At 42.4% G+C, this 27,708-nt stretch overlaps 1 protein-coding gene across 2 annotated transcripts in view; it reads left to right on the top strand.

Annotated features, from left to right (window-relative positions):
• map3k20a (mitogen-activated protein kinase kinase kinase 20a) overlaps positions 1 to 27,028 on the top strand; it is a 31,396-nt gene extending 4,368 nt beyond the window's left edge. Inside the window, exons 3-20 of one of the 2 annotated variants that reach the window (XM_061723507.1) lie at positions 559 to 646; positions 12,255 to 12,356; positions 13,175 to 13,240; positions 13,331 to 13,359; positions 14,288 to 14,425; positions 16,594 to 16,680; positions 17,121 to 17,195; positions 17,292 to 17,398; positions 19,397 to 19,532; positions 22,806 to 22,850; positions 22,931 to 22,961; positions 23,088 to 23,227; positions 23,337 to 23,399; positions 23,498 to 23,587; positions 25,383 to 25,499; positions 25,608 to 25,682; positions 25,768 to 25,918; positions 26,026 to 27,028. In XM_061723507.1, coding sequence (XP_061579491.1) covers positions 559 to 646; positions 12,255 to 12,356; positions 13,175 to 13,240; positions 13,331 to 13,359; positions 14,288 to 14,425; positions 16,594 to 16,680; positions 17,121 to 17,195; positions 17,292 to 17,398; positions 19,397 to 19,532; positions 22,806 to 22,850; positions 22,931 to 22,961; positions 23,088 to 23,227; positions 23,337 to 23,399; positions 23,498 to 23,587; positions 25,383 to 25,499; positions 25,608 to 25,682; positions 25,768 to 25,918; positions 26,026 to 26,717 — 2,232 coding nt within the window. In that variant the 3' untranslated portion in view covers positions 26,718 to 27,028. Of the gene's footprint in view, positions 1 to 558; positions 647 to 12,254; positions 12,357 to 13,174; positions 13,241 to 13,330; positions 13,360 to 14,287; positions 14,426 to 16,593; positions 16,681 to 17,120; positions 17,196 to 17,291; positions 17,399 to 19,396; positions 19,533 to 20,072; positions 22,100 to 22,805; positions 22,851 to 22,930; positions 22,962 to 23,087; positions 23,228 to 23,336; positions 23,400 to 23,497; positions 23,588 to 25,382; positions 25,500 to 25,607; positions 25,683 to 25,767; positions 25,919 to 26,025 lie in introns of those variants that run through there. The other variant, XM_061723508.1, reaches the window with a different exon arrangement.
• The last annotated feature ends 680 nt before the right edge of the window (positions 27,029 to 27,708 follow it).

Genomic DNA, 27,708 nt, shown 5'->3' with positions numbered 1-27,708 from the left:
TCCTGCATAACCACGGCCTGCGGTCATGTGACTGACATTTATCTTAATTTAGCCAACGTTGGCAACACTATCACTGAAAGTAAAGGTAATTCAATATAAGATCATAAAGAAATCTTCCCCACTGGCCATTAGGAGACTGTAAATGTCAAATAATAAATGCTTCCTGACATATGATTGTGCAGCCTTTTCAGCTTGGCCTTGTGTTATTACAGTTAAAATAGCAAAATAAAGAATCAAATAAGACTTTTCATGACATGGCACTTTTTAATCCTTGGATGATTTTAGACCTAGCTCATATTCACATACATGTTATTTATCTAGTCAAGGTGTTATGGAAAATGTTGTACTTTCTGCCTTTGTTATTGATTACTTTTGTTTGTTTTAAGCCAAATAGCAGATATTAACACTAAATTAAGATGCCATGCTTTCATGCTGTTACGGTAAAGAGTTAAAATCATCACATGTCTGAACATGCTCTCAATATACTAAATATGGACCTGTGTTATTATATAAAACATGTATTTTCTGTTTGTCTCTGTGCGTGCTGTTATGTCTCAGGCTGAAATCCTCAGCGTCCTCAGTCACCGGAACATCATCCAGTTTTATGGGGCAGTTTTTGAGGCGCCCAACTATGGCATCGTCACGGGTAAGTTTTGTACATGATCTCTTAAAACCAGCTGTTGCCAAACCAGCGACTTGTTGACACCTCTGGAAAGGCGACAGAGCAGCACCGGTGGCACTGAATGAATGGAGCAGAAGTTTCTATGGAAACAGTCATGAATGCCTGAAGTTTCAGGAAATGTAGGTATTCACACGGCAGCCTTTTTTATTTATATTGTCCAGGTTAGAGGCTGTAAAGAATAAAGCAATTAAGCGACTTGCAAAGCTTGAATAGGTGTGGCTGTAAGAGACGAGAGACAAGACCGATTAGGTCTTCCTGTTTTCACATTATTTTCCTAAAAGTTAAGAGTTGAAGCTCAAATATACAAGAATAACCTGATTAACTGTGCAAAAAAAAAGGATGCATTGATATAAACATGTCCTTATGGATCTTTCAAGATGAATATTTCCCATTTGAGCTGGTGATAAATAAATCCTGAATGTGGAGAAAACTAAGCTCATACTTGAGTCTGACATGTATGATACTTTTAGGATCAAATTAATTTCTCTAAACCGGTAACCGCCAGATGCTTCAGGACTCTCCGACAGTCGGACGAACTTTGATAAAATAAAAGGTAAAGTCTACAATTTACCATAAAGCCGTGACTGAGTTCAGTTAATTTAATGATGAAGAACAACAGCAACAGAAGGAGACGCTTGTTTCTATTTCAGTGATTATTTGTACTGTCACGCTATAATGTGCACACCTCTGTTGTCTAAACAGGACTTACAGGCAGGTGACAACAAGTGATAATAACCTCTTCTATTTTCAAAGGTCCACATATCAAGACATGATAAAAAAATTACTTTAAAAGTGCATAAACTGGGCTTCCGGTTGGTGAGCAGATGGAGTAGACGCGTTTCGCGAGTGCTCCCGTGAGTGCCAAACTTTTTAAACCACCAAGCCCTCAAACTTTCAAAATTTTTACTTTAAAAAGGATTCCCTGTTGCTGTTTTTCTTTTTTTTTTGTCTCGAACGAGCCCACTTACCTCCGAGATGGCTTCGAAGAGCGGCAAGTCGGGCAAGAAGGACGACGCTGGCGCTGTCTTAACCCTGGCGGCCATTACCACGTTGCTGGAGGAACACCGCGCTGCCCTGGCCGCCGAGTTCAAAAATACTTTCAGTCAGCTCGACTCCAAACTCGACCAAACGCGGCTCGCAGTCGAGGACCATGGCCAACGGGTTTCGTCCCTTGAACTCGCCACAGAAGACCTCAGCCAGCGAGTTACGGACCTTGAAGGCATCTGCTCGACTCTACGGGATGATAATGCTCGGCTGAAGGCTAAGGTGGTGGATTTGGAGAGCCGAAGCAGAAGGCAGAACATCCGTATCCTGGGCTTACCGGAGTCGACCGAGGGCGGGTCTCCAACGGCTTTCTTCTCCAAGCTGCTGTGTGAGGTGTTCGGGAACGATACGCTGCCGTCACCGCCAGAGATAGACAGAGCGCACCGCTCTCTCGCCGCCAAGCCGGCCCCGGGACAGAGACCGCGTCCGGTCATCCTCCGCCTTCACCGGTACCAGACGAAGGATATCCTCATCAGGGAGGCGCGCCGGAGGGGAAAGTTGGAATATCGCGGCCAGCCCATCCGGGTCCTGGAGGATTACAGCCCCGAAGTTGCCAGCCAACGAGCGGAATACAGCGGAGTCATGTCGGAGCTCTACCAGCTGGGTCTGAGGCCGGCTCTGCTCTTCCCCGCCCGGCTCCGGCTCACGCTGTCCGGGGGGGCCAGGAAGTGGATCGGCTCCGTGGATGAGGCGCGCAAATTCATCACGAGTCGCAGCAAAGCTTCAAACCCGCCGTAACGGGACTGTTGGAGGCTGCCACGGCTCCGCCTGCAGCCCGGTGCGGCTCACTGACGCTCACGGACTGACTTTTTTTTTTTCTCTCTCCTTTTTTTTTTTTTTTTTTTTTTTTTACGTGAGCCACATTATTCCTGAGGGGAGGGTGAGTAACCCCGCGACAACCAGTATTTTCTCTGTTGTTAGTTGGACTGCCCCTTTGCAAATATTATTAATTTGCAGTTATTTTTGGCTATTTGAGGGAAGGGGAAACATAAGTGGTGAAGAGGGAGAGAGGAAAAAAAAAAAAAAAAAAAAAAAAAAGCTTTTCCGATTTACCAAGTTTTGTAATAATTGTAAGCTGTTAACCTTACTTTTACGCTGCTTAAGTCGGACGTTTTATATTTTTGGAAAAATATTTCTGGGCTCATATCGGGACTTCCAGGTCAAGATTTGAGAGGGTATTCCTTTTTTTTTATTTACATCTACACGTTTTAAGGTGCTAATAGGTATACACCCATGATACGGGAGCAAAAGCTATTAGTGTGTAGGATAGGAAGATGTGTTATTGCACTATGTTTGTTTTGAAGAGCTTGCTGCTTTTTTTTTATTTTTCTATAGCAGCTGTCTTAGTTGGGGAGGGTGGGTCGGGGGGATATGTCACTGCCAGAAACTTTGCATTAACTCTTTTCAACTCATTACTTAATGTGGGTCACATTCAACCTCCTTTCCGTTCTCTTTTTTTCTGCCTAGGTCATTGTGCACACCTAATTTTTCTTCTTAGATATTATGAGTAGATACTTGAAGTTGGTGAGCTGGAATGTTAAGGGTCTGAATCACCCTGTTAAAAGGAAGAGGATCTTCTCACATCTAAAACACCTTAAAACAGAAATAGCCTTTCTACAAGAAACTCATATTCGCCGTTCTGATAATAGCCGCCTGTTCCCGAGGTGGTCAGGGCAGAGATTTCACTCCTCCTTTCAAGCTAAAGCCCGAGGAGTTTCAGTTCTGATCAGTCAGGATGTTTCATTTGAGCAGCACAATGTGATTTCTGACAAGTTTGGTCGCTACGTGATCGTTTCTGGGAAATTATTCAATACATTGGTCGTACTTGTGAACGTTTATGCCCCTAATTCAGATGATGCAGTCTTTTTTGAACGACTGTTTTCACTGCTCCCTGACCTTAATACATATTCTCTCATACTGGGTGGTGATTTTAATTGCTGGCTCGACCCAGTCCTAGACCGATCCTCTACCAACCCCGGCACAGCAAGTAAGTCAGCCCGTCTTATTCAGGCGTTCCTTTCTGACTACGGTGTTTGTGATGTGTGGCGTTCTTTACATCCATGTGACAGAGAATACTCCTTTTTCTCACAAGTGCACCACACATACTCGAGGATTGATTATTTTTTTATTGATAATCAACTGATTCCCCTGGTCCATTCCTGTGCTTATCAGAGCATTGTCATTTCCGACCACGCTCCTGTGGTTCTAACCATGTCCCTTCCTGACCTACCTCAGAGAGACAGACAGTGGCGATTCAATTCAACTCTGCTGTCGGACACAAATTTTGTTAAATCAATGGAAACGGAAATAGCCTTTTTCCTATCCACGAATATGACTCCAGGAATGTCTAGTCTAACTGTCTGGGATTCCCTCAAGGCTTATCTCCGGGGACAGATTATATCCTACACTGCTAGGGTGAGGCAAAAATCTTATAGGGAGCGATCAGACCTTGCCCGCCAAATTAAAGAGGTCGATGAAGAATATTCTCAGACTAAATCCCCAGATCTTTACAAAAAGCGGCTAGAACTTAAAACTAAATTTGACCTGCTTACCACTCACCCAATTGAACAGTCACTTCTGAAAAGTAAAACCAGGTTTTATGTTTATGGAGACAAATCTGACAAATTATTAGCCAACCAACTTAAAGGCTCTAAGGCTAAACAAAATATTTCTAAGATTCGATTACCAAATGGCCATGTAACTACAGACCACTTACTCATAAATGAAGCATTCAGGGACTTTTATACCCAGCTATACACCTCAGAATCTCAGACTGATCGAGATGAGATTGCGGACTTTTTAAATAGTCTTAGTATTCCCAGTCTTTCACCAGATCTAAGGAAGACATTAGAAGAACCGATATCCCTGATGGAAATTACTCGAGCCATTTCTTCACTGCAGTCGGGTAAATGTCCTGGCCCTGATGGCTTCCCGGCGGAATTTCTAAAGAAATTTTCTAATTTGCTTTCCCCATTGCTATCTTCAGTTCTTTCAGAATCCTTCAGCCACGGTTCCCTCCCTCCTTCTTTTTCGGAGGCCTGCATCACCCTCATAGCTAAAAAAGGGAAGGATCCTACTGAATGCGCCTCCTACAGGCCCATCTCCCTCTTAAACACAGATGCTAAAATCCTAGCTAAAGTCCTAGCCCATAGGCTGGAGAATGTCCTCCCCACAATTATATCTGAAGACCAAACTGGCTTCATTAAAGGTAGGCAGTCTTACTTCAACACAAGGCGACTGTTCAATATTATCTACTCTGCCTCTGAGGCTATCCCTGAATGCGTTGTCTCTCTGGATGCGGAGAAAGCATTTGATCGCGTCCAATGGGATTATCTCTTTGCTGTGCTGGACAGGTTTGGTTTTGGTCCGAACTTTGCTCTGTGGATTAAACTTCTCTATTTACACCCAACAGCCTCAATTCGTACTAACTCTCAACGGTCAAAACCATTTAATCTGCATCGTGGAACCCGTCAGGGGTGCCCCCTTAGTCCCATGCTTTTTTACATGGCTATCGAACCGCTTGCCACAGCGCTCCGATCTTGTGAGGATGTGTCCGGTATCTGGAGAGGTGGCAGGGAACATAAGGTCTCGCTTTATGCCGATGACCTCTTGCTTTTCATCTCTCACCCTCTGGCCTCATTACCCCCTGCGCTGTCACTTCTCAGTCAGTTTGGGAAACTCTCAGGCTATAAACTGAATCTCAGCAAAAGTGAGCTTTTCCCTACCAATCTCGAATCGCATGCTTTAGACCTTTCCAATTTTCCCTTTAAAATCGCAAATGACAAATTCTCCTATTTAGGCATATCGGTGACAAGGAAACACAAAGACCTGCTCCAAGAGAATCTTATCTCATTGTTAAATGAGACCAAACAAACCCTTACACAATGGTCACCCCTGTCAATGTCTCTTGTGGGTCGCATCAATTCAGTCAAAATGACCATTTTACCTAAATTTTTGTACCTTTTCCAGACCTTACCACTCTTTATTCCTGGTTCTTTTTTTCAGTCCCTTGACTCAGTTATATCTTCATACCTATGGCGAGGTAAACGGCCACGTTTGAACAAAACTCACCTTCAAAAAATTAAGTCTGCAGGTGGTCTGGCCCTCCCAAACTTTCGTTATTACTATTGGGCTGCTAACCTGCGCTGCCTTGCATTCTGGTCCTTCCACTGCGACGGCGCTGACCGCCCTGACTGGGTGGCGATGGAGTTACATCCAACTGATGACCTGTCAATTCCTGCCCTACTCGGCTCCTCCCTTCCACTTCCTTCACTTAAATCAATCAAAAACCCAGTGGTTAAACATTCTCTTAGAATTTGGGCCCAATTTAGGAAGTTTTTTGGTTTTCACAGCTTCTCTCTTCTTAGCCCCATTGCATCAAATCACTCTTTCAAACCATCCCTTGAGGACCCCACCTTCCAGGAATGGCACAGGAGGGGTATGATTCGTTTTAAAGATATGTTCATAGACGGCACCGTGGCATCTTTTGAGCAGTTAAGTAGCAAATTCAGCCTTCCAAAATCACATTTCTTTAGGTATCTTCAGGCTAGACATTTTGTTCTTTCCCAGACACCCAGCCCTGGTGCATCGATAGGCTTGACCACAGTTGACAAAGTTCTTGCCACAGACCCATTCAAAAAGGGGCTCATTTCGTCTTTCTATGGCATGTTGCTGGATCTTAAGAGTGCCCCTACAGATAAACTCAAAGCAGCATGGGAGCAGGACTTAGGGCTTCCCTTATCAGAGGATACCTGGGAGTCCATACTCAAACTGGTTAATACAACCTCCCTGTGCGCACGTCACTGCTTAATTCAGTTTAAAGTGGTACACAGGGCTCATATTTCCAAAGCAAAGCTATCCTCCATGTACCCAGATATTAGTCCATACTGTGTAAGATGTAAAGTAGCCGAAGCCTCTCTCATCCACATGTACTGGTCCTGCCCATGTCTAAATAAGTACTGGATGGAAGTATTTCATACTCTCTCTCTGGTGCTTAAAATCAGATTAGAACCAAACCCACTGACTGCCCTGTTTGGGGTCATAGAGGGAGGAAGGAAGTTAACCACTGCACAGGGGCACACTTTGTCTTTTGCCTCCCTTTTGGCTCGTCGGGCAATTCTGTTCAGGTGGAAGGATCCCTTCCCTCCTACTCGTGCACAATGGCTGGAAGACATCATGTCCAGCTTAAAACTGGAGAAAATGAGATACTCGCTTCAGAAATCAAATAAGTTCCAGAAAGTGTGGGGACCTTTTCTAGAAGCATTCCAGACCCTGTGAACTATACTTCATATTTCTTTTGTATTCCTAGTGCAGGCTTTTGATGATAGAGTGACCTCATATTGTGATTAGTAATCTGGCAGTGACAGGGGAGGGATTAGTTTGGTCTGTAGTTTGTTTTTGTTACTATTTTATATTTTTTCATACTGTTTAATTGTTTTTTATATTTTGTACACTGGTGTATGCTATGATTAACATGCCCATGCCTACTCAAAATATTTGTAATCGACATGCAGCATTTCACCTTTTTTTTACTCTGTGAAAATTCCAATAAAAAGATCTTGAATTAAAAAAAAAGTGCATAAACTGAACCTCAGATAAATAACATCACGAGACATGTCATTATTTACTTAATAAAAACTAAGCCAAAATGCTAAAGTTGTGTATGTAAATGAACAATTAAACAACTTTTTTTGACATAAGACGGCCTCACATTTGGAAGTAGAAATGCTGTGGTTGATTTAATGGCCGCAAGGTGCCGGATCCTTTTCAAATCATGACCCTTCCACCGCCGTGCTTCACAGCAGGTTCGAGGTATCTGGCCCTCGGAGTCACCTCGGCATCCGTGTCCCAGTCAGAGAGAGGGGGTTTTGTCCTGGCAAGTTGTTCTTATTTAGTGTTTTAGTATTCGGTCATTTACTTTCAATTTAAAATGTTAATCAAGGCCTATAGAAACTCAGTCTAACTCGCAGGGTTGTTCACTTTTGAGAAGATAAGCGACCTCAACGTCTTACAGTGGAGACAAGAACGTTACTCAGCTCGAGATACAGTATTATAAGAAAATCATCATCATAACAGCTAAGCTGTATTATTATTATTGCTTATCATCATTTCTCTGTTGATGATATGAAGTCAGTAGGGTGAACAGATGTGTGTTTTCCCGGGAAGCGATCACCTCATCAGTAGGAACGAGGAACCAGACCAACAACTCGATCTGGAATATGACGTCATGCCATTTGATTGGCAGTGGGAGGGATTTAATCTGATCATGTGGGAGCTGAGGTGAAAACATTAAGGCAGGAACCACGGCCGCCGATAGGGGGGGACAAACGGGTCTGTTGTCCCGGGCCCAGGGTAGGGCCCAGAACTGAATTTTTTTTATTTTTTTTTATTCTCATTAAATTATGGAATCATTTTTCAAAATGTTTCAAAATATGCTCATTTGTGGAAAAAATATGTAGTATTTGAGTTACATAAAAGCTTGTTATTTGTTTTCTTCCTAATTGTCCTTGTGGTCAAGAACGCCCAACACAAAAATGGTTTGGCCGCTGATCAAAATTTGATGTTATAATAATATAATATAATATAATAATATAATTCAACCATTAGAATGGTCAAAATGTCCGTCAGCACAAGTCCGGTCCTCAGAAAAGAAGAGAAGAAGAAAATAGAGGCCTCAGAGATTCTCTACACAAATATTTTAAAAAGGGTGGTGACGGTGAAGCTGGAATTAATAAAGTCAGCGTAGAGCAAGGTAAGAAACAGCGCAGCCAACGTTTACCAACCTTGTAACTTAACCTAACTGGCTAGCTCTAATGTTAACGTCCATTAGCTTGTATAAAAACCAGAAGAGCAGAGGGAGAGGAGAGGAAGAGGAGAAGGAGAGATCCGGGCGCAGGGGGGCCCATCTTAGATTATTTTGTCCGGGGCCCAGGCAAGACTGTCAGCTGGCCTGGCGGGAACAACTCTGGGGGGGGGGACAACATCCTTGAAATATAAATAATCTCCTTTTTAAGGTTTGGCTGTGTTATTCCGTCTTAGAGTGAAAGTGAATGATAGAAACAGGAATTCAGTCAGCAGCTGTGTCTCCATGACACCCTCTGGAGGAAAATTGAGGATGTGTATTAAAAATGCCTGAAAAAAAGTAAAAGTAAAAGGAACTGCTTCAACTGATATTAATAAAAACAACAACAATAACAGGGAGAAGTCAGTTGTGAATAGCAAACTTTTTATTTGGTGACATGAAAAAATGTGCTTATGTGATTATTTAAGATATCTCCATTTTTCTCTCGTATATAATCCAGGCAGCTATGTTTGTGCTCCAAACCTGTTCTGTGTAGCATCGTTTATTCCCTCAAAATCACAGAAACAAGTTTCAACAGCCCTGCTTTGTCAAAGAAAGCTTTGAAGCTTTTTAAACCAAAATAAGGATCCATAACAAAGCGAGACTGCTGGACATGAACATCTATATCCAGGACTGATCTTCCGAGCCTCGCGGAGGGAAGACAACAGACATTATTTTGTTGACCGAGCCTCTATTTGCATGTCTGTGATGCTCGGGAATCTCTGTGGTTTGGAAACCAAGTATTTCCCCGCAGCCCTCCCATTCCAAAGTATTGTCTTCCACTGTTACACAACACGCCTCTCTGCCCAGGAAACAACTACGAGTGAAGAATGCAGCAGTCCCACTCACATCCTGAGTGGGGACTTTCACTTCGTTTCATCAGGGATTCTCTGTTGCAGTTTTCATGGCTATTCTTTATTTGTCATGCCGCCGTTAGATGCTCTGAACATCACAGTTTTAATTACTAAAAATACCTTTTCATGGTGACTCTCAGTTTACACTGTTTTTATCTACAGTATACAGGACTGTCTCAGAAAATTAGAATATTGTGATAAAGTCCTCTATTTTCTGTAATGCAAAAATGTCATACATTCTGGATTCATTACAAATCAACTGAAATATTTGCAAGCATTTTATTATTTTAATGTTGCTGATCATGGCTTACAGCTTAAGAAAACTCAAATATCTTATCTCAAAAAATTACAATATTCTGGGAATCTTAATCTTAAACTGTAAGCCATAATCAGCTATATTAAAATAATAAAAGGCTTGCAATATTTCAGTTGATTTGTAATGAATCCAGAATGTATGACATTTTTGTTTTTTTTTAATTGCATTACAGAAAATAAAGGACTTTATCACAATATTCAAATTTTCTGAGACAGTCCTGTAAAGACCCACAGATGATGCTGATTCTGCTATTTGATTTAATCCTCTGTCCTGAGAATGCGCAGGACGGTGGACAGAAGAGGAGAGGAGAGAGAAAAACTACCAAAAATAGGCCCAGACTGTCCGGTGCATGATGGGAGGTCCCCCAGCAGTCTAATACTACAGCAGCATTGACTAATGGGATCGGTCGGGGTCATAGGTCTCACCTGTGAGCTTTATCACAAGGAAGTTTCAACATAATCTTAAAGGTAAAGGGTAAAGGGTCTCTCCTGAGCCTGATAACTGGAGGATCTGCCTCTCGCTGCACTTTTCACGGCCTCCGTAACTCCAGTCAGATATAAATAGCTCCCCATGTGACTTTACGCAGATTATGGACTAAAGGTCTCTTTAGATGAAGAGGGCTCCATGAAGTGTCTTGTTAAATCTGCTATTTGTCGTAAAAGTGAAGGCGAATGCCGTTCAAAGCACCGATCGTGCCCCCCCCGGACGTTCCTCTGTGGATGTTTCGGTGTCTTGTTGCCATGGAGTTGCTGGGCGTCTCTGTTTATCGAGGCCGAATCTAATTAACACCAGAAAAAGAAAAGAAGTGTTTGCAATCATCCTGATCCCTGCCATGTCCACATTCATCGGCTCTGTTATAAATTTCCTCTCGTGTGTTGACACACGGCATTAATGCAGACAGTTTTCTCATTCTGAAACCTATCTGAGAGAGCTGTTTGCCTCGGGTGACCTGCTTTAATAATATCTGCTGTCACTCAGCAGCTTCATAAACTTTAATGAATTCTGGTGAGTCATTGTTTCGGGGGTAAATGTACGTTTGCCGGTTTCGTTCCTTTCCTTTGCTACCATCACTTGAAATCAGCCGTTGGACCAAAATGAAAGTGCGCCGTTACAGCTGAGCTCTCTGGAATGTGGATGTTCCCGGTCGCTCTGATCCATCGGCTGCGTGACGTTCAAACCCACCGGTTTTTCTGCTGTTATCTGCTGTCATCCTGCAAGGAGACCCACGTGGAATTCAGGCCTCTAATAAAAAACAACAACCCGTCGATGTGTTTTATGATTGTTAATTAGGCTCCTGTCTCGGTGCCCGTGCAGTGTTTACAGTACTGCTTTGTGATATGAGTGAGTTATTATGCACAAACAGAGCTATCCTGCTGTCCGACTTGCTGCTTGTTTATCTTTATTCAGGCACTTTGCTGCACAAAGTAGCCTCCGCCTGCAGACGGCGAGAACGTCGCCTGTTCTGTTTAGCTGCAGTTTTTACCAAAGCACTGGTTCGATCTTTGGAGCCGGTTTTACAGACGGCTCCTTGGATGTCATACTTCACCTCTGATGAATCTTTTAATTTGTGTTGTGAAAAATAAGCGGCAGACTGGTAACAGTCGCTGCCTTTTCATGTGACTAGGGCTGGGGATCGATTCAAATGTCAAGAATCGATTCGATTCCGATTCTTAAGATTCAGAATTGATTATCAAGATTTGATTCGATTCGATCGGATTCGATTCGATTCCGATATTGATTTGGGTTAGTGTTATTAAAACTGTTTTTTGAGCTGTTGCATGAATTATATGACTGTAGACTGTAGTATGCAAAATATTACTACTAGTATTTATTGAGATTAAACAGCAAGTATTGGCAGCTAATGATGCTGTAAGGACCAATCAGCTCCCAGAATGCTGATAGAACTGCTTTCAGAAACATCATGTGGGTCAGAATTACCAAACAGATCCAGGGCAGCAAACAGACGGATGAAATCGGTTTTATTTTTTCCCACATTCCGTTTTTATTTGTTCCATTTTCGGTCTATTTTGGTTTTTAATTTTTGAGCATTTGGTTTTTATCATTTTTTGAAAATGTAACCCCAAGATAGTATATAAAGTAATGAAATATAGACAATTTATGCAATTATAACCGAATACTTTAATGTTTTCATACCTTTAAACATATTTAAAGGCAAAAACATGGCACCAGTTATTCTCGTGTCCAACAAAACATTCCTTTTTTGGGGATAAACAAAAAAATAACCAAAAGTTGTAATGTAATGATGAAAAAGAAATACATATATAAATAAAATTAAAAAAAAAATTTAAAAAATCGATCTTTAGACATATGAATCGATTTTTAGGAATTAATATGAGAATCGATTTAGAATTGGGAAATCCGATTTTTTCAACACAGGCCTACATGTGACAGCTACACATAATGTGTTCAAAGATATTTTAATCTACTTTTATCCTTCCTGGTGTGTGTTAGTGTGTAAGCTCTCCATGATACAAACTTGTATGTGTGCTTCCTCAGAGTATGCCAGCGGAGGCTCGCTGTATGATTACCTGTCGAGTGACAAGAGTGAGGAGATGGACATGGGACAGATCATGACGTGGGCTGCAGAGATTGCCAAAGGTAAATCTGAGTAAAGAACAAAGTTCTGTCTATAGCAGAGTGTAGAGGATTGATGGATGGATCACACCTTCCAGATTTGACCGATCCTCACGGTAACACCAGTTGTACCCGTCCATGACCCCCCTAAAAAACAAAATCCATTTAACATTTAGCACTTTGCCTTGTGACAAGTAAAGTGTGATAAAATTAAAATGAAATATTAGATTTCATGTATTTGTCAGGACTTGTGCTCATGAATACAAAATTGTGATCTTTGACATGTGATACATGAAACAATATGCAGAAAATCCTTTCAAATTCTTTTTTAGTTTTAAGTAATAATGATACATTTCAATTAAAAACAGCCCCAATTCAGTCTTCAACAGTTTTCTAATTCATATTTTTTTGTACTTCTCTAAAATAATAATTCGTTATTTTATTTATCTTCTTTTTTTTTAACATTTTTTTTTAATTTTTCCCTTTTTTCTTATTGTATCAAACTTTTTATTTTTATTTTTTGATTATGAAAAGGGTGCAGAGGTCTCAAAGATGTTTCTATCAAACGTGATACGTCAGGCATTAATGGGTTAAATCTGATATATTAGCGTATTAAGGTGGTTGTTGGTTGTGTCTTTCATAGTATCAGTATCACCCACATTTGACGGGTATCAACAAGGTATTAACAAGTATCAAAAGTATGTTTTTGCATGGAAATCTCACTAGAAGCAGTTGGAAAATCTAGGTTGTGTTTAGTTATTAGTTGATATCAGAAACGCTTTTGTGTTCATCAAAGCTTGAGTGTACACGGGTCTCAGAAAATGTTCTTATTTCTGTTTTAGGAATGCATTATTTACACTCAGAGGCGCCTGTGAAAGTGATCCACCGAGACCTGAAATCCAGGAACGGTAAAAGATTTCATTTCTAACACGAGTTCACTGTGTCTAAATGAAAAACTTACTTTTTAAAACGAATTTTTTCTCTTTTTCCCCCCACAGTTGTTTTAACTGCTGACAAAATTCTCAAGGTGGGTTTTTAATTACTTATTCTCTGCATTTTAGTCTGAAACCTGTAACTGCTGCATGATAAAAAGACCTGTAATGCGATGTACTCGTCAGTTATTATTTTCTCAAATTGAAATAACAGTAATGTAATTTTATCTACTAACTGCTGACACAAAAATATCTGAAAGGGTTTCCATTGTGCCTGATTCAAGGGACACAACTTGTTTTTTTTCATGTTAGAATATTAATTTCATTTTAATTTGGAAGTATATTTGATTATTTTTTAGGGATATTTTCTGCCTTTCGTGGGCTTCTTTCTCCACCATCAGCAAAATCCACAAACAGCAACACTAGATCCCATTTTTTAGAAGAAGTGCATAGTTCCTCATCAGTGATGCTGGTAGGATGAAAGCAGCTCACAAAGCTGCAGGAGAAGTTGTAGCGGAGGAAAATAAGAGGTCAAAGACAGCAACAATGAAGCAAGGACTAGAAATCAAGCGAGAGCAACCGAGCAGGGGACCGGACAGGAGCAAGACAAACCTCCGCTCCTGTAGCTCCACCTCCAGAGCTCAAATTTACAAAAGTTGCTTAGTGTTAAGACAACAGAGAGCTGTCGAGGAGTCCAGAAAGATTATTTTGCCGTCTTTCTTCCGTCCCAGAGGCTTGATACTTAGCTCCTCATCAAGCTCAGATATGGGTTCAGGATTACTGTGGCTACATTTCAAATCACGCAGAATCAGCCGTCTGTTAGGCGTGAGGGTCTACAGTGTAGCCCACTGATCTTCTCTCCCCTCTTTAATCTTGCCTTTCAGTGGTGTTGTTGTGGTCAGTTTCTTATCTTTTATGGTGGCCTAAATTACGTGACTGCAGAATCTCAACTGGTACATTTGCAGGGACACCTTGCTGTGTCCACTCGCCAACGAAATTACTCTCTAACATCCTGTTTTCCAGATCTGCGACTTTGGCGCGTCCAAGTTCCTGACGCACACGACACACATGTCGTTGGTGGGCACGTTTCCCTGGATGGCTCCTGAGGTGATCCAGAGCCTCCCCGTGTCGGAGACGTGTGACACTTTCTCTTATGGAGTGGTGAGTTACGAAATGAGGAAGAAAACAATAAGACATAACTGAAAACAAATTCAGAGGATTTTTATCCATTCAGAAATATGTTGGTCGGTGTTTTGGCCAAGAGTTTCCTCTTTAAAATAAACACCTGATAAACTATAAGTGTAGCGCACAAAAACCAGATCCCAACATTGTATTTTAAAAGCATCTACATTTTTATGCAAGTCAGGACTCACAGCAGATAAATGCAGCATAAAGTACTTATTTTTAAATGTTAAAAGATTAAAACATTGAAACCCTCAGGATGGTCTGAATGCCTTAACAACCAAAACAAACCAAGTAGGTTCACCTGATACGCCGTAACCATGGACCCTGCGAGTGTATGACCAGGATGGGTTCAAAACTGCTAAGCTTTTATTATGAAGGTGCTTTGTTCAAACAGTTTTCCTGTTTTCTGGGTCTAGTATATTTATTTTATTTATTTATTGGTTTATTTGACAGGGACAATGCACATCAATAAAATATTGCTGTAAATGTGCCTGAGTTAGCCAAGAGGCTATTTTTCATCTGTAGTCCCTGGACAGATGTAAGAATACAGAAAAAGTACAGAAAGGTACAGAAAGTACAGAAAAGTAGAGAAGTACAGAAGTACAGAAAGGTGCAATTAAGTTTTAGTGCTGACAGAGCTGAGTATTAATCAACCATTTCTTTAAATGAGCTCTAAATAAACTATATGTGTCCAGTTCTCTGATAGTTGCAGGGATGGAGTTCCATTCTAGTGCAGCTTTAACAGAGAATGCATACTGACTGAAAGCACTTTTTCTGAGTGGAATAATACAATCCCCTCTTGCTGCACCTCTTGTGAACCGATCAGCAGTTGTTCTAATGTTGACAAAGTGTCTGAGTGGAGAAGTCAGGCCGTATATAATCTTGTGCATAAGACAAACATCTACATAATCATATTTTCCCAACTCAACAAGTTATATTTTTTTAGTATTGGACAATGATGAAAATGTACTGATTTCTTATCAAGGATTTTGAGTGTTCATTTATACAAAGAGTGTAATGGTTTTAGAGTAGTGGTGCTAGCCTGCGACCAGGTTGTTAAGCAGTAAGTGATATGGGAAATGACCATAGAATGCATATCTCTGTTCAGTTTACCCTCTAGGCCTCCCTGAAACATGCAAAACACCTGCTTTTATTTTACATAGTAGGATAGAGTCTCTGCAACGGATTAGTCATGACAACCAAGCTGCATGCGCTAATTTAAAGCAGCACGGACATGTAGGAGGCCGATGCAGTGCATGAAGGACACGGCCTTCGGCTGAGAAAACAAGACTCACAGACTTTATCTTAGTCTCTCTGTTCAAACTTTTTGAGTCTTTTTTTCTAGGAGGTTGCAAATTAAAGCGGAAGTTAAAGTCCAGACCCGTTGTTAAGAGCATTTCTTAGCCTCATACGCACTAGTTTAATTTTTTTCAACAAACTCAACAAAAATGAATTCATTATGGCAAAAAAAGATGCACAAATAAGTGATAAGAGCAGCTTAGAAGATGGCTTCAAGAGTTTTTATTCAGTTTATTTCAGTCTAGGAAATCATCGTGTAGAAAAATGTATCCGTCAGACCTGAAAATTACATCTGCAGGAAAAAGGAACTCATGGGCCTCGTGCTGCCAGGTTCTCTCGCCAATCATTTCATTTCAGTTTTGAACTTTGCAGAAGTGCAACCACTGTCCATTTTTTGATTTGAAAGTTTGTGGTGGCATTTGGAAGTAGTCCCTGTAATTGAGCTCCAAATTGATCTCCAAACTGTAAGATTTATGATCAAATCAGCCAGTGTGCATGATTGCAATAAGACATTTTAAGAAAGATGTACCACAAATGTATTGCGTCTTTATTATGCAATACATCTGCAGAACAGAACAAACCTGCAAGTATTCAGTCCTGGAAGTTTTTTCACTGTTATTTGGTAAAGTAATAGTATATACCTCCAGAATGTCACATGTCAACAACTGGATTTTGAATCGTATTTACATAATAATCCACCTGTCTGCTCTCAGGCGTCAAATGTGGGTGGAACAATCTGGAAGAGTCAGCGATTTTGGAGAAAAATGTGTACAGTGGAGCAAAACAATAAGTTTTTACGGAAGTACAGATACATAGATGTCTACGTCTTGTGACTTGTGTGACAGGTGCTCTGGGAAATGCTCACCCGTGAGATCCCCTTCAAAGGCCTGGAAGGCCTGCAGGTGGCCTGGCTGGTGGTGGAGAAGAACGAGGTATTTTACCGTCCACTTACAGTCCACGTGCACTAACGGTACCGGAGCTCAGAACAGAAACGCTCTTTGTGGACACACTGGAAGTTAATGAGAAATGATTAATATCACCAGCTGATACTGTTGGTTGAGGTGAAGCATGTCATTGAAAAGTTAAAAGAACTCTATTTTTTTTTACTCTTTTTCATTTTTACGTTACGTAATCTATCTATAAATATATATATATATATATTTAAATTCTTTCTTTGTATGGCACAGGGCAGCGACTTCCCAGAGGCTCTCTATCGCTGTAATGTTGCCAGGCAACCAGGCTGACCTGGCATTTTCCACTAGTTTCGGGGATTATACTGTCTGCCAACTTCAACAGTCATTTGATTAAAAGCTAAACTATACATGTTTTAATCCAGCTGAGTTGTTTCTGTCTTGCACTCTGGTAATTTCAGAGGTTAACCATCCCGAGCTGCTGCCCTGCCAGCTTCGCTGAGCTCATGGGAAAGTGCTGGGCGACAGAGTCAAAGGTGAGTCCCGTGACCGTCCAGCTCGTCAGTATATTCCCTGCAACTTTGTCCTGTCAATCGTAACAAACAAGAGCCACTGTCTTTGTATCCATCTAGGAAAGGCCGATGTTTAAGCAGATCCTCTCTACTTTGGAGTCGATGTCTAAAGATAGCCAACTTCCTCAACAGTGCAACTCTTTCCTTAACAATAAAGCTGAATGGAGGTAATGTGATCGTCTAATCTCCACAAGCACTAAATGTATTTGCCCCCCCCCCCCCTCATCAGTATACTGCCTCAGCCTAAGGAAATGTGCAACTGTTTTGAAAGAATGAAGTGGAAATGTAGCTGGTGGGGGCCTGCGAAGCGCAGAAAAGAACTGGAGCTAGTGCATATAGATCCTTAATAATTACACTGATAGCTACATAAAGACATGAAAACCCCCAAAGAATGATCCATCTGGATATACTTCCTCCCTTTACCCATAAAATCCTAAAAATAATCACCATCTTTTTCAAGTAGAAGTGTTTAATTGGCCTGTATGAGCAGCTGGAGGTTCGGTGGTGTTCAGCACAGCCTGAGTCTCAGCTGTCGCTTCATTCTCTCGCCGCATCTCTGCGAGCCTCGTCTTTATTTATTTATCTCTCTCTGAAGTTGAGCTGATGGCAGCGTGTCCAGGCAGCCATCTGCAGGTGGAGCAGGTTGGAGTGAGATCTCCGTCCTGCGAAAAACAGCGAGTGGAAACGCGTGACACAGAAAAAGCTCAGGTTTTCTGGAGATCAAAGCACATGTGGAGACGAGACATGTGTCGGTTCTGTATGAGCGTCTGGTGGGATGCAAACGTGATTACCGTGGCTGTTAAGAGCATTAGGATCCAAACCACAAGCAGACATATACCTGGCATAACTTAGAGCTGAAGGGAAATCAGTCACCGTGCAGGGAGCAAAGTGTGTCAGGAAAATGGGAAGTAAAAGAAGTAACTTCCGTGTCTGTGAGGTTGAGCTGAACTGGGAAGAACCGGTGGGCTGAAAGGAGCGAGAGTTGGCCTCCCTGCCAGGGGTTACTATGAGTGGGAAGTTGTGGGTTTTTTTCCCCCCCTTGTGGGTAAAGTTCAGTGTAGATTTCCACATGACACTGAGCAGCGCCCCCTGCTGGACAAAATAAACTTCCCCAAAGTAAGACAGACAGACGCAGTGCAGTCGCCCTGAAGAGCACAACAAAAAACTTCTGTTTCAGTTGATTATGAAATATTAGATCCTTTTTTTAAGATATTCCCCATCTGTATATTATATAGTCAATAAATCCATTGGAACAACCAAAAAAAAGTAGAAGAAAAAATACATCTGAACATTGTTAAAACCCTCTAATGGCACTTTTCCACTAGCACCTCCTCGGCTCTACTCCTCTCAACTCGGCTCCACTCAACTAGGCCTGGTTTCTTTTCCATAACAATTCAGCACCCGGAGTACAAGTAGGCGGGAGCAAAGCTGCTGTGACGTATTTGATTGTGTGATGTAAACAAAGAAGACAACAACACTAAAGATGTGAAGATGTTGAAGCAATGTACAAATATACATCAATTTAAAAAACGGTACAAAAAGGAAGTTCTGGGAAGTTATTTGTTTGAGGAGGAGCTATGTTAAGGAAAGATTGTGTTTGTTAGCTGGTTAGGTGCAAAGGCTCAACCAATGGGAATCGGTAGCCTAATAGGTAAATTAGCAGCTATTTATTATTAATATTTATGTTTAATTTATAATAGAGGTAACAAAGGGACATGGTTAAATAAGTTTTACTTCTACCGGCTCCTTTTCGGACACTGTTTTTTTTTTCCCCTGTTTGTATTAAGTTTTTGTTGTTGTTGCTTTTTTTCTGTATGTTTTGAATTTGTTTTAAAATTTTATATTTTTTTTCCTTATGTGTTCGAAATAAACAATTCAATCAATCAATCAAATCAAAGATGTAGGAGATGATATATGTGCTGCTAAAACTATTCAAAAGCTATAAAGAACAATGGCAGCCCTGAAGACGTTAAAGGTGATTACTGACAGTTGACAGGGGAAGAGGATGAAAGGATGTGCAGTCAAATCTCTGTAGTTTTATTATTTAGTTTTACAGAGGCCAATCGAAGTCTTTTCTAAAATAAAAACAAGGTTAATGACCCTGCATTTAACAGGAGAACTCCCGGCTCGAATGCTAAAATGGTCCCGTTTTTGTGCCTCTGAAGGTGCGAGATTGAAGCGACACTTGAGAGGCTGAAGAAGCTGGAGAGGGATCTGAGCACCAAGGAGCAGGAGCTGAAGGCCCGCGAGCGCCGTCTGAAGATGTGGGAGTGCAAGCTCATCGAGCAGTCCAGCAGCCCGGTGAGTCCCTCGCCGCGCCTCTTCACTTTGGTCCACCTTCACCTTCAGGTGTGGAGTGGGAAGACGAGAGCAACGACGTTCAGAGCAAAAGTGTGGAAGGACGTTGTGGAGTATTATGGGCTGCAGACACACGTGGCAATGCGGAACCGTGCTCTAAGCAACATTTCTGACATGCAGACCATGTCGTGCTGTTTTCTTTTTAAATTTTCTTTTATATTTTCTCCATTTTTATTTCTGACAATGACAAGCATCGAATCCTCATCATTTCTTTGACCGTGATTTAATTATTTATGTCATAACCAGGCTGTTATGATCTAAATCCACTTATAATATCGTCTCACACACGAGGACTTCTACTGAGTTTCTTTCTCTTCCTTTCTTTCCGACTCCACTCTTCTGTTCATGTCCCTGTTGTATCTTGCATGTGTACTTTCTTTGTGATTTAAAACTGGTCACTTACTTCCTTTTTTCCATCTTCTTTTCTTTTTCCACCTTTTTTTCTCCCCCCTCTCTCTCCTCCGCTTGTCTTCGACCTCTCAGCTCTTCTCCCCTGCGGCTAAACCGACGAGCTCAGAGTCTTTCTTTCGCTCAAAGACAGAGGACTCGAAGGGCGCGCCTGCGACACGCCGGGTCCTAACCTCCGGTAATGGGGAGGTGAAGCTGCGCTCCCTGGCGAGGGGCTTGGAGGACGTGGCGTCGCTGCACTCTGGCCTCCAGGCCGACGTGCGGGCCAGGCAGAAGTGTCTCAGGTCGAGCCGCGTCCGAGATGGATTCAAAATCAACGTGGCTTGGCGGATGGGACGCTGCTCCTGGTACGACGACAGTAAATAAACCCCTGGTGATGTTCGGCGTTGCCATCGGTGCATCCCAGCTGATCCCGCACCGACCTGGGAGCACGACGGCCCGTGAAGTCACACGTACTTTCATTAACCTTTGTCACACCAACGCTGTCGCCTGACTTTTGGAGCTGTACTACCCCTTTTCCACCAAGCCAGTTCCAGGGCTGGTTCTGGGCCAGTGCTGGTGCTGGTTCACAACCAGTTCAACTTGCTAACCAGCTGAGAATTGGTTTGCTTTTTCATAGCTCGGGTGCTAACTGGATCCAAGTCATTACGTCGCTGCAAACGTCAGTTACGTTGCTGCGTTTGCATTGGCGCGAAAATTGATGCAACAACGTATTTGCTCTACTACTGACTTGCTCCCCGTAGCACCTCCGTGGACAATATCGCTAAAAGACAGGTTGTCTCCTCCTCAGACCACTGCTGCTTTGCTCCATCCAGATTAATTCATCGCTTATTTGAAAATGTCGGCGTCTCGCAGTCTTGCTATTGCCGTTGGTCTTAACAACTCCACCCCCTCCGCTTACGTAGCGGTTCTTTCCTCTAAACCCAGCAGAGAGTTGGTGCTGCCTTGGAACCGCTTTTTCTGGCCCGGAGCCAGATCTTTGTCAGTGAGAACAGAAAGCCCGGTTCCAAACTCAGCAATGGCCCAGAACCAGAACTAGCCCTGGAACCGGTGTGGTGGAAAAGGGGAGATGAGCATATTCACTAGTGTCTACATGCTGCGCAGCGACACGCTCGCCGCTATCAAGCTCACTCCGAGTCCTCCACCTTGGATGCATTATGGATGTCATTTACTGTACGCCTAATGTTGGAGACGCTGAGAGGGAAAAGCCACGTGAGCCAGTTGCTCGGAGAAGGCCAGGCTTTTATGATGAAGTGACATTTTGCTGACATTAAGATTGGTCAATTTGTTCCGGATGCGGGGAAGTGCGGTTGCTGAGACTCGGCCTCTTACTGAGATGGGAAACTATACGTTCTTTTTCTATAAAACAACAGCTGCCTTTTGATTTCACCAGAGAACTTACAATGTAAAGACGTGATGTGGTCTAATTCATTATCCTCCTCAAGTCCTGCAGGTGACAGTAGAGTCAGAATCACGTCAGAAATGCTGTTCCCTTCAGTATAATGCTTCTTCCGGGGGACGGACGTGCTTCCTCGAGCGTAACCCATTAAACCATCCTTCTTGCTCGTTATAATCAGCCGGTCTCGCGGGGACGTAATCCTCGTCATCCCTGTGTTGTTGCTTGTTAGCTCCAATACTTCAGTTCAAACGCTGTCTACACTCTCGTGCCATCAATCCCCAGACAATCGGATTCAACGTGACAATTAGAGCAGATTTGCACCTTTTTGTCTGCGTTTTCCAGAACAATACTTAGACACTTGAGGCGTCCGGGAATATTCACCTTTCAACCTACGTCCATCGTGGAAAATAAAAGGACTTTTTCTCCTGTCGTTTATTTCTGTCATTCTTCAGAGTTTTGTCGATAAATCAGCTCCTTTCTACTTTTTGTAAGTTTGTCTGTTATGTTATGTTTCAATGGATGTAAAGTGTTGATTCCAGTGTGACTGATGGCTTTTTAACTATAAATTATGTTGCTTCACATGGTGTCATTGTTTAATCCTTTCTTTTCACTCTTCTTCATAACTCTCAATATTTAAGGGTGGTGGTCACCCGTCATCTGTTTAGTCCACATGGGGGCAGACTTGTGAAGTAATCTCAACTCTTAAGTGGCCTCCCTCCCTCTCCCTCTCTTCTGTAGACTCCACACACAACTTTAGGTACCTTTAGTCAAGTGAATATGGTTGATTTCGTTTAAAGAAGCACAGCTGCTAGTTTTTGAAAGTAAAAATCCGTCGTGAAGTCGCTCTGGTGAAACTGAGCCTGTTTACAACCTGAGCTGCTTTTGCTGGAGGAGGTGGAGAAACCGCCTCTCAGCATGGCTGAGTGGGTTTATGGGGCGGCGACCATCGACCCGACGCCGCCGTTGGGTTTGTAGTCGGAGCTGCCGCAGGATGTCGTGGGAGGAAAACAGTGAATGCAGAAAACTCATTTATTCAGTCATCTTATCTCCAATTTTCCATTTTCTCTCATTCCTCACCAGTGTCATGGTCACGATGATGACATCTTTATTTTGGCTGGCAAAGTTTCTGCCTGATTACATTTAATGAGTAATAAATGACCCACCCCCCACACACATATGTTTAAATAGATCATGTCAGATCAGTCAGATGGAAATGTTGGTTTGATGTAGACCGTTAAGACTTCTTAAGCACAGTAAATGGAAAAGTAATGGTTTCAAATCCCCAGAAAACAGTGTTATTTCCCATTTTGATAACTTTCACTTGAGCTCTATCAGAAATAAACACACGCAACATGTTGACAAGCATTCACAACCTGATGCTTTGGCTTTAACCGTCTGTCTCCCTGCAGTTGCTACCCACGCTGGACATATACACCTGGACGGAGGAGCACGTGGTCGGTATTTTTCTTGTTTTCTTTTCATGCAAAGTGATGATATAAATGTCAAAACTGATGTTTCTCTTTCATTTCTCCAGTATTTCTGGATGCAGCAGCTGTTTGGTGCAGGTTTGCTCCATTTTTGTTGGTATTTTTTAGCAGTGATTTTGACTCATTAGTTCTGACTGTGTCAATTTTAGACTCTTTATTCTTTAAAAACTGGTTTGTTTTTCCTTTTTTTTCTCTGTGTGTCAGGGGACGGCACATGTGACATGGAGTGTTATGCAGACTTATTCAAAGACAACCACATCACTGGGAAGAGGTTGCTACTGCTCACGGACAACGACATGAGGGACATGGGGGTCAGATCCAAAGGCCACGTCATGCACCTAAAGGCAAGAAGCTGCCATTTGAATTTGAATCATCATCATTTGCAGGACGAGTTGGGAGCTGAGTGATGGTTGGAATTACTGCTAATTCAAAAGTACATTTCCTGTTTGGCAGGCTGAAATTGAAAAGCTGACCAACGATTACCTCGGGTTTGTCCACTTCCCGCCACTACTGAAGGTACCAGCATGTCCACCCCCCCCGACCACTGAGGAGGATTGCTTGATCCCTTTTCTTCCACATATTTGATTTTATACTCCTTTTATTCCTCCTATTAGAATGAGCTGGAGAAGGAGGTGGAACAGAGTAAAACTGTGAATCTGGAGCTGGTGTTTGGGTACCACTGGAAACCGGGAACGGGAGCATCTGTAAGTTTGCAAAGAGACACACTCGGACACGGACGCCAACATGTGGCAACGCAGCTCCTCGTTGGCTCTGTGAAAACCACCAGTTAATGAATATCACAAATAAAAAAGCTGCGTCCTCTTTTGAACGTTTTGGTAATAATGGACACTTTTTTTGTTGTTTTCCCCCGGCCTGCTGCTACTGAAGCCGTTTTGCTTTGAGGATTCATGCCGGCGACTGTTTTACAGGCCATCACTAGATGTGTATTAAACCAGACAAATAAACATTTCATCCTCAGCCTCGTAACCGCATCCACCTCGACTCGCTCGCTCGCTCGCGCGCAGCCCTTTGTTAGGGTCTCAAACTGTGGAGAAAGGGTGGCTCTTCACTTGCTGTTTGAATTTAATCAAAAATAGCCCATTTAGCCAGAAGTCATTTTCTTTTAAAAGGCAAACGTTATTTAATCTTTCAGCTGTTCATTGTCCCATCATAAATAGTCCTCTTTCAGTGTGTTCGGCAGGGCTGAAACGAGCCTGCTAATTGCCTCCCATTTCTCCTGACATGTGGTGGTTTAGTGGGTAGAAAACACAGCAGGGAGAAGGAAACAGGAGGCTGAGAAAATGAGAGCTAATTATTTTCCCCTGCCTGGTGTCAGGTTCCGTGTCAGCCTTGTTTTTACAAACTGGAAGGTTTTTTTGCACTAAATAAAACAAACCCGCACTGCATTTTTTTTTTCTTCCTTTGCCCCTCTTTGCTGGCGATGTCATGGAAGCAGCTGCACTTCTCAAAGACAAAATGAGGGCCTGCGATTGTGTGGCCACCATCTGACAACCACTGAGGGTCCCCTACTAATGAGGATATCACCGTGCAGCCAAGTGAAAGGTGCTGAATTATGTATGAGTTGTCATTAGACGCACTCGGGTCCTAGGCATCATTACCAGACATTGTTTCTGCTGGAGTGATTAGACTAGCGTGGACCCGGGAGCCCCGGTGTGACCGTCCAGGGCTGACACCGGGCCAGCGCCGGGCCACTGGTGGCTTTCTGAGCCAGAGGCTCGCTCAAGCTTCCGCTTTGAGCCCTTTCCAGCCCCCGGGGACTATGAAGGAGAGGTCAGAGGCTCCACAGACGAGAGTGTTAGCGCCACTCCTCTGATGTCTCTCTCTCTGATCTCTACACAATGGACTGGCCCGTGCCATGAACCCCGGCGTAGCTGAGCAGTGACCTGTCGTTTTCAGCGGCCAGCTCTTAGGGATCGGAGGAATCATTACTGCATCGTCAGCACTCAGTATGCAGACGAGGGGAGCTGGGGGTTTGTGGGATATTTACTCTCTGTGTCGGTTCAAGAGGCTGAGAAAGATGCTACCCTCTCCACACTGAATCAGCTCTGTGCAGTGACACCAACTCATGGATTTGAATGTTTTCAGTTTGCAAATAAAACAAAATCCTCTGTTTTTAACCCTTGATTTTTGTTCCTCTTTATTGAAATTCTATGGGATGTGTCATTCTCATTGCAGTGTTTTTGCTTTATTTACAATAAAGAACAAGTTTTTCTTTTTTCAAGGCATGCAATTTAATTTTCTCATTTGCATTTTTTTTTCCCATTGCATTTTAGTTTTATTTTGTGTTCTCAGTCACTATTTAAAGCCTTGCAAGCTTTCGCCTGCCAGTGCCGTTCAACCACCTGTAGGTTGTGCTGTTGGTTTATGAACGCGATTAAACTGCACAGAGAGCTGCAACTGGAAACTTTTTCCTGCATTCTGGTTGTTTGTGAGTGGAGCCGACCTGCATCATCTTAAAATGACCTCGCTTCTTCGCAGGACTGCAAATGGAAGATGTACTTGGAGCTTGATGGAGATGACATTGCCATAACTTATATCAAAGATGTCGTCTTTAGTGCCAACAGAAAGGATGTGGACACCCCGCGTATGACCAAGGTCTTCCACCCTCTTCATCTTTCAGTGTCGCTTCATCTCACCTCCAAGATAACTGAATTTTAGTTGTCAGAGACTAATTATTGATGTTCTAATGTTGTTATGTGGCAGCCACCTTTTGTGATGGATAAATGGATCACTGGATTGCAGCAGAACCAGAAAGTGGACTACACCGTCACTTACGAGGTGGGTCATTTGATGCAAGTGACAATTATAGGTTTTATTATTAAATATAACTTAACTGTCCTTTAATTTTCACTTGATGATTCAGAATGATGTCAAGTCACCAAAGTCAACTAAACACAGCTTCCCTGTGGTGTGGAGGGAAAGTGGTGGACAATATGAGATCAAGACAGTGGAACTGGTCATCGAAACTGCATCAGCAAACCCAGACTGGAACCAGACAGACATAAAAAACTCTAGTAATTATTATTATTTTTTTTTTTAAATACCATCGTTATTTTGCTTTTAAAGATTTGTGTTATCGCCTTAAAGGAATTATGATGCAATGAATATTATCTGTTCTTAGATATTGACCCGGCGTGGATGCACAACGTACGGCAGAGACAGATGACGACCCAGAAGTCCCAGCAGAAGACGGCGCCTCTGATGAGCTCCGACGCCCGCACTCTGCCTCAATTCCTCGCCGCACATGAAAGCCAGGAGTCTTCTTACGCGGCAGCGTTGCGGCGTTCTCCAGGCCGCCTCCACGATTCTCGAAGCTCCTCGCCAACTGCAAGCCTCTCGGCCAAACTCTTCCCGCTCAGTCTGGGGTCAAAGGGCAGCAGTCCGTCCAGCACTACGTCAGAAAGCACCTCGGAGCGGGAGCGCCCACGCAGTGCCGGGGCGCTGCACGACCACCGCAGAGACGGTTACTTTGGAAACACATTAGCCGTGGGGGGGGGCCAGCGCATGGGGCACGCATCCACTAATAATAGAGGAGGTCATAATTATAATAGATCCAGCAAAAGCTCACGGCAGCCAGGGAGGCCGCGATCCAACAGTTACAGTGTCACATTACAGAACCGCCCAGCGATGATACCGGGTATATTGCCTGTGACAGAAAGCCACAGTGAGGAAAAAGAAGGAGGAAAAGCCAGTGATGGTGGGTGGATCAAAGTGGAGCGACAGAAGAGATTACCACGTCAGGACAATAAACAAGCGAGAGGTCGAGCGCGACGAGGGGGCAGAGGAGGGCGTGGCGCTGGCGGACGAACTTGACGTGGGCCACACATGAGCTGACAGTTTCTTTTACCCAAACATGCACTGAAATAGATTTATAAATTGATTTGGAAGAGAATCACAATCATATCTGTTTTGTTTGTACCTGAAACATGAAGGTACATTTTTTAAAGATGTTTATGAAAAAGACTTTATGCTCATAATGTATTTATTGTTAATATTATTAGTATAAATACAGACCATGCTATAAGTTACCTTGTTCTTTCTTACATTGGGCATGAACTGCTATAGATGCTTCAAAAATATCATGCTGTCTATCACCAAGATGAAATATAAAAAGATTTTCCATCTCTTCTCTATTTGGACAGAAATTTTTAAAATCTATTGATCCAGAAATGCAAAACTATATTTGACATAGTACCCTAGTACCCAAGATATATGTTTCACTATTTGGTACGGAGATCCTGTTCACTTCCTGCTGGCACAGACATGCTTCATATAGGTTTATATAGCTCTATTTATTTTACTTTACTTTATTTATTTCTCAGGACAATGCACATTGATGAACATAATACATATGTAAATGTGCCAGATTGTAGCACTAGGCTAGTTTCCATCTGTAGTCCAATATAGGCAGGTAAGGTGTTAAAAGCAGAAAAGGTAAAAATGCAATAAGAAAAAGAAAACAGAAACAAAGACAAGTACAATTAGTAAAATGAGAATGATAAACAAATGTTAGTAGGTAGGAGGAGGCCCAAGCACACATTAGGTGTGTGTACACATTTGTTGACCTCTGAGCCACATTTTTATCTGGTTTTTAAAAGTTGTTAAAGAGGGGCTTTCCCTTATGTGTATTTATAGCTATATTTATTCAATTTTATTAAGGGGAATGTTTACATTTTATCTTTAGCTCTGCTTTCAATAAACCGCCCCTTCTTGCATTTTTATACAGACTAAAACCCATCTGAAGAGTGAGTTATTCATATAAGTTTGAAAATGGTTCTTAGTTTGTGTCCTGACATTACCCTTA

Source organism: Cololabis saira, chromosome 6 (assembly GCF_033807715.1).
Source record: "Cololabis saira isolate AMF1-May2022 chromosome 6, fColSai1.1, whole genome shotgun sequence".
NCBI classification, from domain to species: Eukaryota; Metazoa; Chordata; class Actinopteri; order Beloniformes; family Belonidae; genus Cololabis; species Cololabis saira.
This window is presented reverse-complemented; position numbering and strand designations above follow the sequence as displayed.